General features: G+C 43.4%; 1 protein-coding gene across 29 annotated transcripts in view; it reads right to left on the reverse strand.

Moving 5' to 3' along the window:
- Positions 1 to 3,541: 3,541 nt before the first annotated feature.
- ANK3 (ankyrin 3) overlaps positions 3,542 to 14,542 on the reverse strand; it is a 340,836-nt gene continuing 329,835 nt past the window's right edge. For 25 of the 29 annotated variants that reach the window (XM_072340789.1, XM_072340795.1, XM_072340793.1 and 22 more), the window contains 2 exons: positions 6,971 to 7,063; positions 3,542 to 4,934 (listed from right to left, as the gene is read on the reverse strand). In XM_072340789.1, coding sequence (XP_072196890.1) covers positions 6,995 to 7,063 — 69 coding nt within the window. In that variant the 3' untranslated portion in view covers positions 3,542 to 4,934; positions 6,971 to 6,994. The remainder of the gene's footprint in view (positions 4,935 to 6,970; positions 7,064 to 14,542) is intronic. The other 4 variants (XM_072340803.1, XM_072340786.1, XM_072340810.1 and 1 more) reach the window with 1 other exon arrangement.

Here is a 14,542-nt window from a genome sequence, read left to right on the forward strand (position 1 = left end):
AGGGGTCCATTAATCAGCTGGAACAACTTCTGTAACAATGCAATTTTATTAAAAAATGTTCAGCAGTTACGGAGAGAAAAGGAAAAGAGCAACTGAAGCTAATTAACCTAGGAGCAATTCTTTGTGGTACTCAGGAGTATCCGACTGAAATTGAGAGGGGAAAAAGAAAGGAAAGTTGCTGTTGCATTAAAATGCAAGTAATGGGAAATAAACTGAAGCGGGTGAAAAAGAATTGTGTCTTGTATATACGCAGATATTCAAAGGAGAATGCTGATTGTGTATGTAGGGAGTTTACCGTCTTCCGAGGGTTGCTGAAGGGGAGAAACCTAGATTTGAAAAATATGTGTCCGTGCAGAAAAGTAATTCACCGATGTTATGAATTAAGCTGTTTATTAATGCAGGGTCTCTCCTAAGAAGCAGTTCAGACTAAAATAATGATGTGGCGCTTTCTTTTTCCAACCAACAATTACTTAATCAGAAACTTGTATTAGAGAAGCAGCCTCTCTTCGGAACAGAATATTGGGATTATGGAAATTTTCCATGCAGCAGCAATCCAGCAGATTGTGCATCTTCAGCCTTCGGGCTTTTCTTTCCTATTCTTATTTTCCCAGGGAATTATTTTATCAAAATTTGGAATAGGTTTGTTCTTTTATTCCAGCCTTGCCATAGCAATACCCAGCTTCTGGAGGCTTTCCAAGGAAACTGGTGAACAGTGGATTGCTGTGCATTGCTGTTTTATTGACCAAACAGCTCTCAATAATTAGCGTGATGGGAAAAGTACCAATAAAACCTTCATTATAAATCTTTGCTTTCCTCCAGGATTTAGGGTCCGATAGTAGAGCCATGCACAAGTAGCGCACTGTTTTTAGCATCAACACTCATGAAAACCATGGCACGCACGTAAGATTTTTCTTGTGCAGCTCGTTTTCCTGTCCTTCACTAACATTTTTCTCTTGTGGTAATGGATTATTTTTTTATGGAAAGCACTTTGTAGCAGGCAGGGTCAAAGTTTTCCGTCTTCCCCCTCCCTCCCCTTGGGTCTGCAGCTCAGTCGGAAAATCGCTGCTCTCTCAGCAAAGTGAGAGCATTTTCCTCCCCGCTCTCCCTGGAGGATGGGGCCTATCGTGAACACACAGGCCCTGTTTGCTCTGCTGCAACCAGCCCAGCCCCATTTTGCCTCTTCCCACGTTTCTATGCCCAGTGCCAGCCCCATTTTGCCTCTTCCCACGTTTCTATGCCCAGTGCTCCAGTCTGCTCCACAGCTTCCCAAGGAGTGAGCTGCATGACCCAAAGCTGCAGCAGCACAGAGGCTTATACTGGCCGGGCACCTGCCTTACACAGGCACAGGCTTTGTGTGACCCCATGGAAGGGTCTGTCCTTAAAGATGTTGTTAAAACTCTGACCGCAGACTTGCAGTCCCCCACCCCTAGCTGATAAGAACACAGCTGGCCATGAGGCTGGTGCCCAGCCCCGTCACTCCTAGGCTGCCCCAAGTGACAAGCTGTGTGTCAGGGCTTGGGGAAGAGCTGCAGCCTCCCAGCAGAGCACAGCACAGCACGATTGCCTGCACCGTGCAGGCTACAGACAAAAGCCTGTGTTAAACAATCCCCCAGGAAATTAGCATTAATTAGCAGGGTGCTGCAATCCTGCAAGCTACTGCCATTTATCCCACTAATGTCATCTCTGCACTACAGGAGCTCTTAAGATTTCTGACATTGAAACTATTACCAGCTTCAAAGAAAACATAATTGATATTCTTTCCGAAATGGAAAAAGTACTGGAGAATATTATGCAGCATTATTATTAGGTAGAGCTAAAACAAATAGCAAAGGCTAAAAAGACTGCTGTATTTAGCAATCTGCTTTATTTGTATGGATGCAGTAAAAGGCCCATGGCTTACAGTTTTGCCTCTAAGGAGAATATTCTCTGTGGAGAAAAAAAATCAAGACAAGACAGAAGCACATATTAGATGCAGAACCCTCACCCTGGGGCTGTCTGCACTTGATGCTAGTACTGGCAGTATTTCTTTTAAAATGTTTGTGCTTCAACCTTGTTCTTTCCCAAACATCCTGAGCTACTGTTGAAGTCAATACATTCGATGCAAAACAAATCAACACCCACAAAATCCCGTTTGTGCAACATTTACTGGGAAATTCACAACTCTGGGAATGCAGCTGCAGACTTCCAAATTTCCCTGCCTCCTCTGAATCAAAGATTCATAGGCTGGGCTGGGGAGGCAGCAAGAAGCAGAAGAGACATCCTGCGCTGTCAGCAGGAGATTCACCTGCACACCTCTGCTACCCTGCACAGGCAAGCCCACTTTTCTGTCTAAGGAGACTTTCTGCATCAGCACTGAGAGGTGACCAGAGGACAGAGATGAATCAAATCAAAGTCCTGTGTTCTGGATGGTACTAGAGATGAGAGAGGCTCTTTGACACTGTTACTCGCGCATTCTTGCTGCTGGTCACTGCAGGCTTTGTTCCCAACTGTAGAGTAATATAATAGTAAATATACACACCACTCACTTAAAACATTTTCACCCAGACGGCAGTGGTACTTACAACTGGGAGGGAGGCAGCTGGACAGAGATCTCTGGAAGCACGGACACTGTTGTGACCTGCAATCAGATGTTTTTGTTCTTCACTGGCACAAAAGGCCTTTTCCCTGCAGACTTGCTCGTGTCTTAAAGCTGCCAGCATTGTACTGGCAGTATCCTGAGCTAGATGGAGTGTGCATGGCAACACAGACTGACTGCTGAAATTATGAGAAAAACCTTCATTTACTGCCGCTGCTTCGAAAGCTCACAGCCCTAATAACTCTGAAGCCTGAGCTTTCAGTACAGCACAGCTCTAATAAGCAGGCTGAGCACCATCTGCAGCAATGGAGCTTTCTCCAGTGCCAACACAGGGTAAAATACATCTTTGTATTACCTTCGAAGCCAGGTAAAATCAGCAATAAGAAGTATTTATTGTGCTCAAGCAGAAGAGCACATTCCATCAGCGAGTGTGTACTGATGCTACTTACAAAACTTTTTTGTATGTAAAGGTCCACCACCTGTAATAGACTGGAAGTGCACACAATATAAAAGAGATGTACGCTTCATTTCCATCATCTGCAGTGGGCTGGTTATCGATCGGACTGACACGCACTGGAAACAGAACTACTTTTGGTAGTGATTTTCCTGGTATTCTCAGTAGGGTGAAACAAATTAAAGAAGGTCCAGATTTAACGTGTGTTAGAGAAGAGGCTGCACGTAACCTATTGCACTGCTTCTTCCCCCAGGTCTGAGGGTCTCCTGTGTCTCAGAGGTGGCGGTTCCTTGTTTTTACTGAGGATGTGCTGGCTGCTGGGTCTTAATTCTGTTCCACGCACTGTGGGCCAGCCTGCTGACTGATGGCTTGTCACGCTAGGAAGACGAGGTGAATCACACAAGAGAAACAGTGGGAAAGAAGCAAAACACCTGGGATGATTAACAACTGACATTCTGAAGACACTTCTGTGGGGGGGAGGGTACAATAACACCGCCAAATACACATTATCCAAGAGTTTTAACACAATTTATTTTATGCTTAAATAATCAACTAGATCATCCAGTGTTTGTTGTTTTCATACATATGTAATTAGAGCTATTATCAATGAATGCTGTTTCCATATGAATATAATCAACAAATTAAAGTATTTCACCAAAACCCAAATAAAAATGCCCTTTAAAACACAGCAGCCTTAACAACCTAATATTACACTGCTAGGATGATTACAGATGATTGGCTTACTGAAAGATTCTACATCTTATAGCCAGTACACAATACAGTAATAATTTTACAGCGTGCTGCCAGTCTATTAGCTAATAATTTCTCTTCAGTTCATTTAAAAATATCCCAAACTTGTGCCCGCTGGAGCACCAACCCACTTCTAAAGCTGCAAGCATTACCCCCGTTATAAAGCGAGAACAGATAGCACCCCCCTCCCCATAATGCAACTACTGTATACGTTATGGTTTTTAGGTCATTTCATTGAAAAATTGGCAACAGCAACAAATATTAGATGAAGGGCTTTGTGTTTACAGATAAAATCTTATTTTTCATGTTGCGGTATAGTGTTTGCAAAACTGGAAAAGATTTAATCAAAATAAGGTGAAACACATGCATCAAAATATTAGTTACTCTGAAGAAAAATTTTCACAGAACTACAGAATTCCTCATTTTGGGAATCATTTAAATTTGCAGCAGATTTTAAAGATTTTTTTAAAATCAAGCTAGCGTTTTTGCATATACAAACATTATAATTGCTAATATACAAGAATCTGTGAAGATACACCCAGAATATCCCTGTAGGTGTAGCTGTTTGAGACACCTAGCCTGCTCAATGCATTTGCAGTATTCTGTTTGTGATCGAAAAGGCAGTGCCTTATCAACATTAATTCTATTTCGTTAGAATTTATACAGTGTTATTTATTTACAGCAAAACTATCGATGTTTAAAAAAGAAACAACTAGTGTTTTATACCCTGACAGTTTGGGTCCGAGAAAAATAAGGCGAGCTGTTGTGGATTTTAGTAATCTTAGTGTCTTTCCATGGTTTAACCATTTCGTCTTCTTACATCCCCTCTAGCCACAGGAATTGATTTCTTTTGTGATGACATCAAACTGCTTGAAATAAGCTGTTAACAGCATGACATCTTGTATATACACTGCATTGTTAACTGCGCACTCTCCAATCCCGTGAATGAAAGTGGATTTCCATGCTCTGTAAATTGGCTCATGCTAAATTAATTTTTTTGTTTCTTTGTTTTGTTTTTGCTTTTGCGTAAAAACCATGCGGTTAATGTGTGGAAGCAGCAAACACACGCACACTTTTATAGGTGAATGTTTAATTCCTGTTGATTTTTCTTTCGTGACTGTCCCTCTGGAATACTGGCAGTAAAAGCACACGGTCCTACAGAAAGGAAAGAGAGCATAGAAGTCATTTCAGAATATCTCGTTAGAATCAATTTCATGCCTTTCCCTGGCTAAACATTATAGTTCTAATTGGCATTATGGGATCCTGTAATGGGATAAGTCATACAGTTTCTACGTATGTAATGAAATCAGTTGAGCTCCTAACATGAAGGGAAAATGCATCATCTACAGACATCCACGTTGCTCATGAGCTGATTTACAAATATGCTTGCAAGACACTGAAGAGTAACAGCTCTTCAGTAAAGATGACAAGACATTTTTGGCTCTCTGTGATGGAAGATATGAAGCAGAATGACAGAGCAGCTTCCTTCACAACACATTTCTGTTTGTTATTGCAACTACCCACATAGGTCTAAAACCTGCACTCCTTGAGCATCTACCTCTCTGCCTCATGGGGATTGTGACCATAAGAGCCAGGAATGCAGAAGCAAGCCCTCATGAGGCTTCACAGAGGAAAAAGTGAGGAAGAAGAGCTGCCATGCACATCTTCCACCTGACTTATGTGAGTGGCACAGACCTGTTTACTAATCAGGTCACAGGTCCACGTGCATTCTCTGGGAGTGTCTGCACTCTGCTATGCTAAAACAGTGTGTGTCCTTGCCCACACCTATGGCTGACATAAATCTATTCTGTGACTAAAAGCTGTGTATTCACAACGCAGCAGCCAGACTAGCTCACACAGTGCTTGGTGGAAGCCTGTCCTGCACTTCTGCAGAGCTTCATGCGAAACACTGTGGCTTTTCCTTTAAACTTTTATTTTGCGTTGGGTTTATTTGCACTGGTGACAAAGACATTTTTTGCAGTAAAATATGTTTGGTTTTTTTTGTCCTAAAAAAGGAACATTTAAAAGAAAAGCAGCACCTCTGATCCACAGAGAAGACTTTTTGTCTTCTGTGAAAAAGAACCCACTGGGCTATCAGAATCCCTGTTCTGTGACAATACATCCAATTCCACATTCAAATGCAACTTCTACAGTGGACGCTCGGCTGGTCTAATGATTACTTAAAGCACCTCTGCTCAGTGCTGCCCCATAAAGCCCTCACCAAGATCCCACACGAGTCACTGCAGTCACAAATGGCACTCAGCACACACTCAGAAATCCAGTACAGTCATGTGGCTTTAGGAGAGCATATTACTATGGATGAAAGGGACTAATGGCTCAAGAAACTGTCTGTTCTTTACCTCCACACCATTTGTATGTTCAACAGGTCCTGTTTATTCTGTTCATTAACCCTGCAGTCAATCCTTTATGAAAACGATAACACAAAACTTCCACTTCTTAAACTCCTTGCCCACTTCCTAAAAGCCACCAAAGCTAAGAAAAATACTGAGTGGAAAAAAGACAAACACAGTAAATACACACTCTGTGTGATTACAGTTATAGGCAAAGCAGCTTCTGACTCCAAGGGCTCCTGCACTCTGTTGCAGTAGTGTCAGCCTGTGGCATTTGTTTTCACTTTGGGAAGCCCTTCTACTATCAGCTGCTTTTTATTTATTTATTTATTTATTTATTTATTTTTTTTACAATCATTTCAGTTGCATCAATAAAATCTACAAGACACATCTGGTAAGGATTCTTAGTTGGCAAATATTTAGACATTTCACTGGATTTCACAAGGTCACTGACTTGCATAACTGCCTGTAGACCACAGGTTCAGCTGTGGAAGAAGTCTTTCCCTTCCAGGACATTTACTTGTACACAGCTCTCTAACTGCCGGTGTCTAAGTCCACCTTTAGGAGTAGAAAATACTGTGGATTATAAACTACTCTTCTGTGAAACTACAAATTCTTACACATGGCATAGTTTTGCTTTGCTTATGTTCCAACAGATAAAGGTCAGTTTCTGTACGTGAACTCAAGGTCACATTCTCCTTACAGGACAGAGGGTCATCTCCTCAGCTTTGCAGCTAGAAAGCAATGCCAAGAAGCAACAAGCAAGCCTTTACTCTGCTCAGGTTCCTTGTGGTGCACTGCAAAAGGCTTCAACAAGGAAAGAAAACTGATAAAACTGACCGGTCAGTGGTTGGCTTTCAGCTTTCACGAGTAACTTTTCTTCTCCACGTGTCTGACTTCTTTCTTTGTCTTAACCTTGTAAGCTTCGCCCTGCTTTAAAGGAAAAGTATAAACATTAGTATAGCCTGTGGAGAGCGCTCACAATTAGAAACCTACTTACAGACCAGCCTCCACATTTTGCTGTAACAGGATAAGTAAAAAGCAGTTAAATCACATTAATGCTTCATTTTGAAGATACACACAATCTGCTTATCCACTCTGCTGAGCTGCAAAAGCACAGGCCTGAAATATCATCTTCAAGTAGATAACACAGGTCTACAATTTGGGAATGAGCACGTGGGCTGGAGCACATGGGCTGGAGCACCTGGACTGAGCCCCTGCCATCAGCTGCAGCTGGATTTGCCATCATCATCATCAGGGAAAATCAGTCTCCAGTCAGTGCCCAGGGTCAGTGGGCATTTCTGAGTATGCAGGGCACAGCTGCTGTTGTGATGTTTCACAATGTCTGTGCTTTAATGTGAGCAGGTTAGTAATGGAATAAAGGAAAGAGAATGAAAGCAGCAAAAACCATCCCCAAAGCAGAGCAGAAGTAAAACCAATGGTAGTGACAAGCAGTGCAGGTTTTGGTGTCTTTTAAACAGCAAACACCAAAAAAAAGTTCATCTGCGCTCATTAAAAATAGCTCAATAATCATCTAAAAATAAATACTCCAGTAATCACAAGCCTCATTCACATCAGAGAATGCATCTGTTTATGTGTGGCTATCGGCAGAATTTACCCTTTGGCTGATCTGAATTGATTTATTTGTAACTATTTGTAGTTTCTGAGTAATCCAGTGCAGCATATTTCTCCTTTGCTGGACAGAACCAATACTTTCCCTGATAAAGGACAGAGAAAGAGGATGGAGATATGTTGGTTTTTTTTTTTCAACTCTCTTCTATTTCTGTGCTACCTGCCTGTATTTTAGTCTTCATTGTTAGCAGAGTAAGAGTATTTTTTCATGTTTGTTACGTTTTTGAATCCTCAATTCTATCTACACTCAGAAATTCCACTGACAATTTAACTGGAGCAATGCCCTCCTCCACAGAAGGGCTTCCAATTTTAACTGCCAGGGACAGAGCCCTGTCCTGATATTTGCTTATACAGTGCACTATTACACTGGTATGTTTGTGTGACCCCACTGTCTAGCAAGGGGTTATTGCACAGGTGAGTGAGAGGCTGGTAGGGACCAAACTGGGGCTTATTCCTTTGGTGCAAAATCAACACTGCACACCTATGGGTGTAAGGTACAACTCCAGCAAGGGTTTAGCTTTACTCACAGACACTGCTCGTTTTGATGAAACACAAAAGGCCCTAAAAGCTGTTTTAAACACATTGCCTACTTCACATAAACAGACCCTAATGCTTTTGTGTGGGAGGCATTTTGCACAGAGCAGAACTCTGTGAGGCCTCCTTGAAACATCCCTTACCAAGAAACAAAATGAAGAGAAATCCCTGCCCCCGACCCCCAATGCACAACTTGTCAATAACTGCAAGCGCTGCACTTTGCCAAGGCTTCTTGTTAAATGCAAACCTCCAGCCCTTTAGCAGCACTTTCTAGCAGTCAACACAACCTTCTGCATTTACTGTTATTTCCTGGCAGCCCCCATTCCATTACCATTTCACCAGCTCTCCTCTCATGTGGGATAACAACACGCCTTACTACCTTCCGGGTGATCTGTAGGAAGCAATACATGAAAAGTATAGATTTTTTTTTTTCCTCCTAGATTCTAAAGGGGGAAGTATATTAAAAGAAGTTACTTGAATTCAAAGACAGAGCAGTGACGTAATTCATGATTACTTTTCTTGTGATGACGTTGCCTTCTTCATCGGTAAACTGCTCCTCTGTTACAGATTCACCAGGAATGTTTTTTGCTTCCTCACCCTAAAGAACGTGTTATAAGATTAGCAATATAACCTATATTCTGCCAAACCCACACACATTTCCACACCAATCCAAGCAACAAGCGCATGTTAGCTTCATCTTTAACTAACAGATTGCTTTATACCACACAGATAACGTGAAAGCCACTGTAATTTAACATGCCAGTACCTGTGCATTTATTCCACAGAACTTGTCATTAAAACATGGAGCAAACATCTGGCACATTTCTATGATCTAACAAATAGTCCTTCTGTCAGCCTGAGTCCTGTGAGATGGCACAAAGTCATGACAATAATATCTCTGAACAGACATCCATTAGCAGGAGGCTTTTCACAGCTTCTCAGTGCTCATTACACACAGAAACATGTTCTAACACCAAGTAAGGAGGGAGAAAAATTGGAATTTTAATAACAACTCCGCCTACTTGATAAATGCCAGCTCTTAAACATGTACACGAAGACAAGACTGCTCAGTATTTACAAAACAGAAAACAGCAAAAGGTTATTTACATGAAACCTTGTGTTTCATGTATCATACACAGTATCGGCGCCAACCTGCTGAGCAGTGCCAGCAGCCTGCTGCACAGTGTACTGAAATCAACAGCACCCCATCCACCGACTCTTGTAGCAACCACAATTCATGGGTCCAGTATAAAGAAATACTCTAACGGTTGTGCTAGGACCAAATACTACAACATGAATTGTTGCTGAAGTTGTAATGAAGTGCCTTCAGAGCATAATGCTAGCTGGCAGCTATCAACTTATGTTCCAGAAGAACACTGACAGTTTTACCTCAAAAAGCATGTTTCCAAATGTGGGTGCTGAAGTAAACACAGCCTTTGAAGCTTCAGAAATACCCATCATCTGTGCTTATTTTGTATGAAACAAATATAATATAGAATTAATTTCTGAAACTAGAAAACTGAGAAGGAAAATCACTCTCTCTGTAATATCCAGTTCATACAGACTGTTTTCCATCCTTGGATCAGAGTGAGAAGTACACAGCTGAAATTAATACGATTACCCATTTTGGTGCTGGGGAAACTGGGGCACACAGCAACATGACACCATTATTTTGTTCATCTATCTTTATAACATTAGCAATCCTTAACTTGCTGGCCTGCCTATGAGAAACTATCATATGCACCAACTACCCTTCACAACAGGTGTAGGCTGCACTAAAATCTGTATTCTCCCACCCATAAGTGCAGCCCATAAGAAGGATGCATTTTTGGCTGCGTTTGTGAGACTGTGGACAAATCTGGGCTCTCTCATCTAAAGGACTAAACCATGTTCAGAAGTCAAGACTGCAGATGACTTGCTTTTTCTATCTGCTTACAGCAAATAAGTAGCACTCAGATCTGAGATGGACAAGGAACTCTCCCTTTTTCCCCCCAGAAATCTTTAATTAAAAAAAAGCCTTATGACTTTTCTTCCCCCTAAATCCCCAACACACCATGGGAAAAACAGCAACCAGAGGAAGGAAGTGGAAAAACTATTATACAAAGCATTTTATGTCAATATTAACAGCAAAATAACGTTTGAATTCAGATTCATTCAAATAAATGTCAAACCTCCATAATGCTTTCAAGTATTAAGAAGCACCTGGCAAATAAAATCCACATTTACTGTTGTCTGAACACTACATAGTTATCTTTGTAAGCTCCTGGCACTGCTTTACAATGAGTAAATACAGTGAAGCCATGTTTATTTTCTGAAATCATTTTCTCTACAAGTTCAGCCAGTACGTGTCATTACTCAAAAGTGCAGAATTTCTACTTATTTCATACTGAAAGCTGTCTTCTAATTATCTTTTGATAACAAGTAATTAAACAGGTTTAGACTTATTTCCTTCTCCTGTGCTTTCATTGCAAAATGGTACAACTGAACTGCAGTATCTCAGCAAGCACTGCTGAGGGACAGGCAGCCTGTCCCCATGGGATGTCCCTGCCCTGGTACACTTGGCTACAGGGGTACAGCAGCAGCTTAGCAAGCAGACAGCACCAACAAGCGGCTGCTGAAGCTCCTGGATGAAGTCTTACATGACAATTCATGTCCCAAAAGGGCTCTGCAAAGGAGGTCCTGGAAGGAGAAACTAAATACGTGTCTAAGCACCTACGTTGTGCTGTGCATAGTGACTCAGTGAGTGGGCCCCATAGGGAGCCAGCTCCTTCCTTTCTCCCAAACAAGAGAGCAGAAATGAAAATGGCACAAGGATGGCTGCTGCAGGCAGGGGCACCAATGGCTGTATACAGACTTGGAGAAGTGAAACCCACAGGGCTTCCTAGCTGCAATGAAATAAGGAAAAGTAGTGATTACGGAGACTTAACCACTTAATGAGAAATGCTGCAAATAGGCTGTGCTGTTTCTTTCCTGGCCTCCCACCCATGGGCTCAGAATCCCCAGCGGTTCCTGAGCAGCATGGGATGGGACAGGAGGGAACACCGGCTCAGACATCTCTCACTGCCTGTAGTGCACAGAGGTATCAAGATACGGTCCCCCATGACATCCTTATAACAAAGCTGAGGAAGTATGGGATAGATGAGTGGACGGTGAAGTGGATCGAGAATTGGCTGACTGGCAGAGTGCAGAGGGTTGTCGTTGGCGGTGCGGTGTCTGGCTGGAGGCCTGTGACTAGTGGTGTCCCCCAGGGGTCTGTGCTGGGTCCAGTCTTGTTCAACATCTTCATCAACGACCTTGATGAGGGGATAGTGGCCACCCTCAGCAAGTTTGCTGATGACACGAAGCTGGGAGGATTGGCTGACACGCCTGAAGGCTGTGCGGCCATTCAGAGAGACCTGGACAGGCTGGAGAGCTGGGCAGTAAGAAACCGGATGAGGTTTAACATAAGCAAGTGTAGAGTCTTGCATCTTGGTAGAAATAATTGCATACACCAGTACAGGTTGGGGGAAGACCTGCTGGAGAGGAGCTCTGCTGAGAGGGACCTGGGCGTCCTGGTGGACGACAGGTTGGCCATGAGCCTGCAGTGTGCCCTTGTAGCCAAAAAGGCCAATGGCATTCTGGGGTGCATTAAAAAGAGCGTAGCCAGCAGGTCAAGGGAGGTGATCCTCCCCCTCTACTCTGCCCTGGTGAGGCCTCATCTGGAATATTGTGTCCAGTTCTGGGCTCCCCAGTACAAAAAAGACAGGGATCTCTTGGAAAGAGTCCAGCGGAGGGCCACAAAGATGGTGAAGGGCCTGGACCATCTCCCCTACGAGGAGAGACTTAGGGAACTGGGTCTGTTTAGCCTTGAGAAAAGAAGGCTGAGAGGGGACTTGATCCAGGTTTATAAATACCTGAGGTGTGGGAGCTATAGTGGCGAGGCTGGTCTCTTTTCAGTAGTGCGTGGGGACAGGACTAGGGGCAACGGGCTGAAACTCCAGCATAGGAAGTTCCGCACGAATGTGCGCAAGAACTTCTTTACGGTGAGGGTGACGGAGCACTGGAACAGGCTGCCCAGGGAGGTGGTGGAGTCTCCTTCTCTGGAGATATTCAAGACCCGCCTGGACGCCTACCTGTGCGACGTGGTGTAGGGAGCCTGCTTTGGCAGGGGGGTTGGACTCGATGATCTCTAGAGGTCCCTTCCAACCCCTATAATTCTGTGATTCTGTGATTCTGTGATTCTGTGAAGAGCTTCCCTCTCACCAGGAGGGTCTCCACATTCACTGTGATAAAAGCCAGAAACAGAACAACACAGCCCCCCAACAAGGTCACCAGGCTACCCAGCACACCAAGGCTGTTTGCATGCACTGGCTCTCACTGCTGTGATGAGCAGGGTTGTTCCTTAACATAATTCAGTGAGAGTAAGTGCATTCAATTTGAAAATGGAAAAACGTATCGATACACTGAAAGACTAATGCAGTTTTAAAGGCATGGCAAATCTCAGTCTTTAATTAGCCACTTGCTCCTTTATGCACAGTCTAAAGATAATTGCTGTAAATACTCAGCAGTCAGTATGCACAAAATCCAGCTTTCACAACTTTCTTTCATGTGGGCAGTTAAACAAATTGCAGGAGGGCCTGCAATTGGCAGGAGGTAGATCTGATCTATTGATGTTTCTAATCCTATGCAGTTATAAAGACGGATGTTTGCTAGGAAAAAAAATCCCTTACCCACTGGCAGTTTTACTTGTCAGCTCTCAGCACAGCTTTGGGTTAGAATGGCACATTAGATGACCTTGTCAACAAAAGCTGTTTTTAAACACAAAGCTGGGGCATCTGCGTCACAGCTGAAGAACAGAATTATTTCTGCCGCATCATACTAATGTGGGCTTCATTCTACCCTTGACCAGTCTAAAATCACTGACACAATACTAAGAGCTTTAGGAAGGTAGGGAAGAAACCTAATACAGTCATTTCTAGAAGCTGGGTTGTATCCCTGGGACTAAACTGTACAAAGACTGCATGATGCACTAGACCATGCCAGGAAGCTTTGCAGAGCAGAGTGTTGTTAATGTCACTCTGCTCGCTGGATTACAGTCCTGCCAAAACTGGTTGGTATCCTCTCTGCGGCTCTCCAGGGCAGGCGAAATCAGGAGCAGCTTCTGCAGCATCTCCTGCCAACTCCACTGATTTTCTTAACAGTTATTTGCAGATTATGGGTGTTCCCAGGGACTGCCAGATAAATGCAGGAGTTGGTGCTGCAGTAAAGTGCCAAAGTTCACTGCAGCTTTCTCCGAGTTCTGGTTTTCTTTTATGTTTGTTTTGTTACTGAGGGATAATAGCCCTTTTATTCCTCCTATATAGCCAGTGTTATTGTAGCAGAAAAAGGTGTGGCTGGATGTCTGTTACCCAGAAGTATAAAAAGGAATGTAAAAGCAGACGGAAATAAGCAAGATGGAAAGGTCCTAAATATTTAATTTTGCCAATGACTGGGGGCAATGCTGTGATGGGAATGGGAGTGGTACAGAGCAGTGAGATCTCTTCCCTTTCTGGCCTAAGCCACCATCAAGACATAATCCTTTCAGTCCTGACATCGCATTCTTATAATGCACAACCAGCAGCTGCAATTCTCTCTCCTTGAAGTCCGAAGCTTCGGTGGCAGTAGAAACAAACATCTTTCATTAAGGTCATTTCCATTAGTGAGTTCTGCCTACTCAGGGAGACCTTGTTAATCACATGCCACAACTGTCCGCCTGTGCTGAGTTTGTACTTGCTTGTCTAAAGATGTATTGCTAAGGCACTGCGAGGGGAACCAACAGGAAAGCCAAGGAGAGCTGAAAGGGAGAGATGCAGCAAACGGCACTGAGCATGGTACCCCAATACTGAGCCAGATCAGAGCCCTGTTACTTGGATACAAAAGGCACAGGTAGGAGCGGGTCTCTCAACAGCACTCGGTAGCCTGTGATCTAATTCACGTACGCTGTCCCAGTGCAGCCAGCAGCTCCCCAATGCCAGTCTCTCCAGGTGAAATGGGTGTAGGATGCTCACAGAGCAGAGCAGAGCCCTTCTGCAGTTCTCTCAGCCTGGCTGTAACTAACTGCTGCCCAGGGTCACCCCCACCCAGAGCAGGCTGAAGCAAGTCTCCTCAGTCACTACTGGGGAGCTTCATGAGCAAAATGCATGGCAAGAGGCAAATCTCTATCAGAAAACAGCAAAAAGTAACAAGATAAACAATAAAATCAGATTTAAACAACTCCTACTTAGAAAT

This window comes from Excalfactoria chinensis, chromosome 6 (genome assembly GCF_039878825.1).
Source record: "Excalfactoria chinensis isolate bCotChi1 chromosome 6, bCotChi1.hap2, whole genome shotgun sequence".
Taxonomy (NCBI): domain Eukaryota; kingdom Metazoa; phylum Chordata; class Aves; order Galliformes; family Phasianidae; genus Excalfactoria; species Excalfactoria chinensis.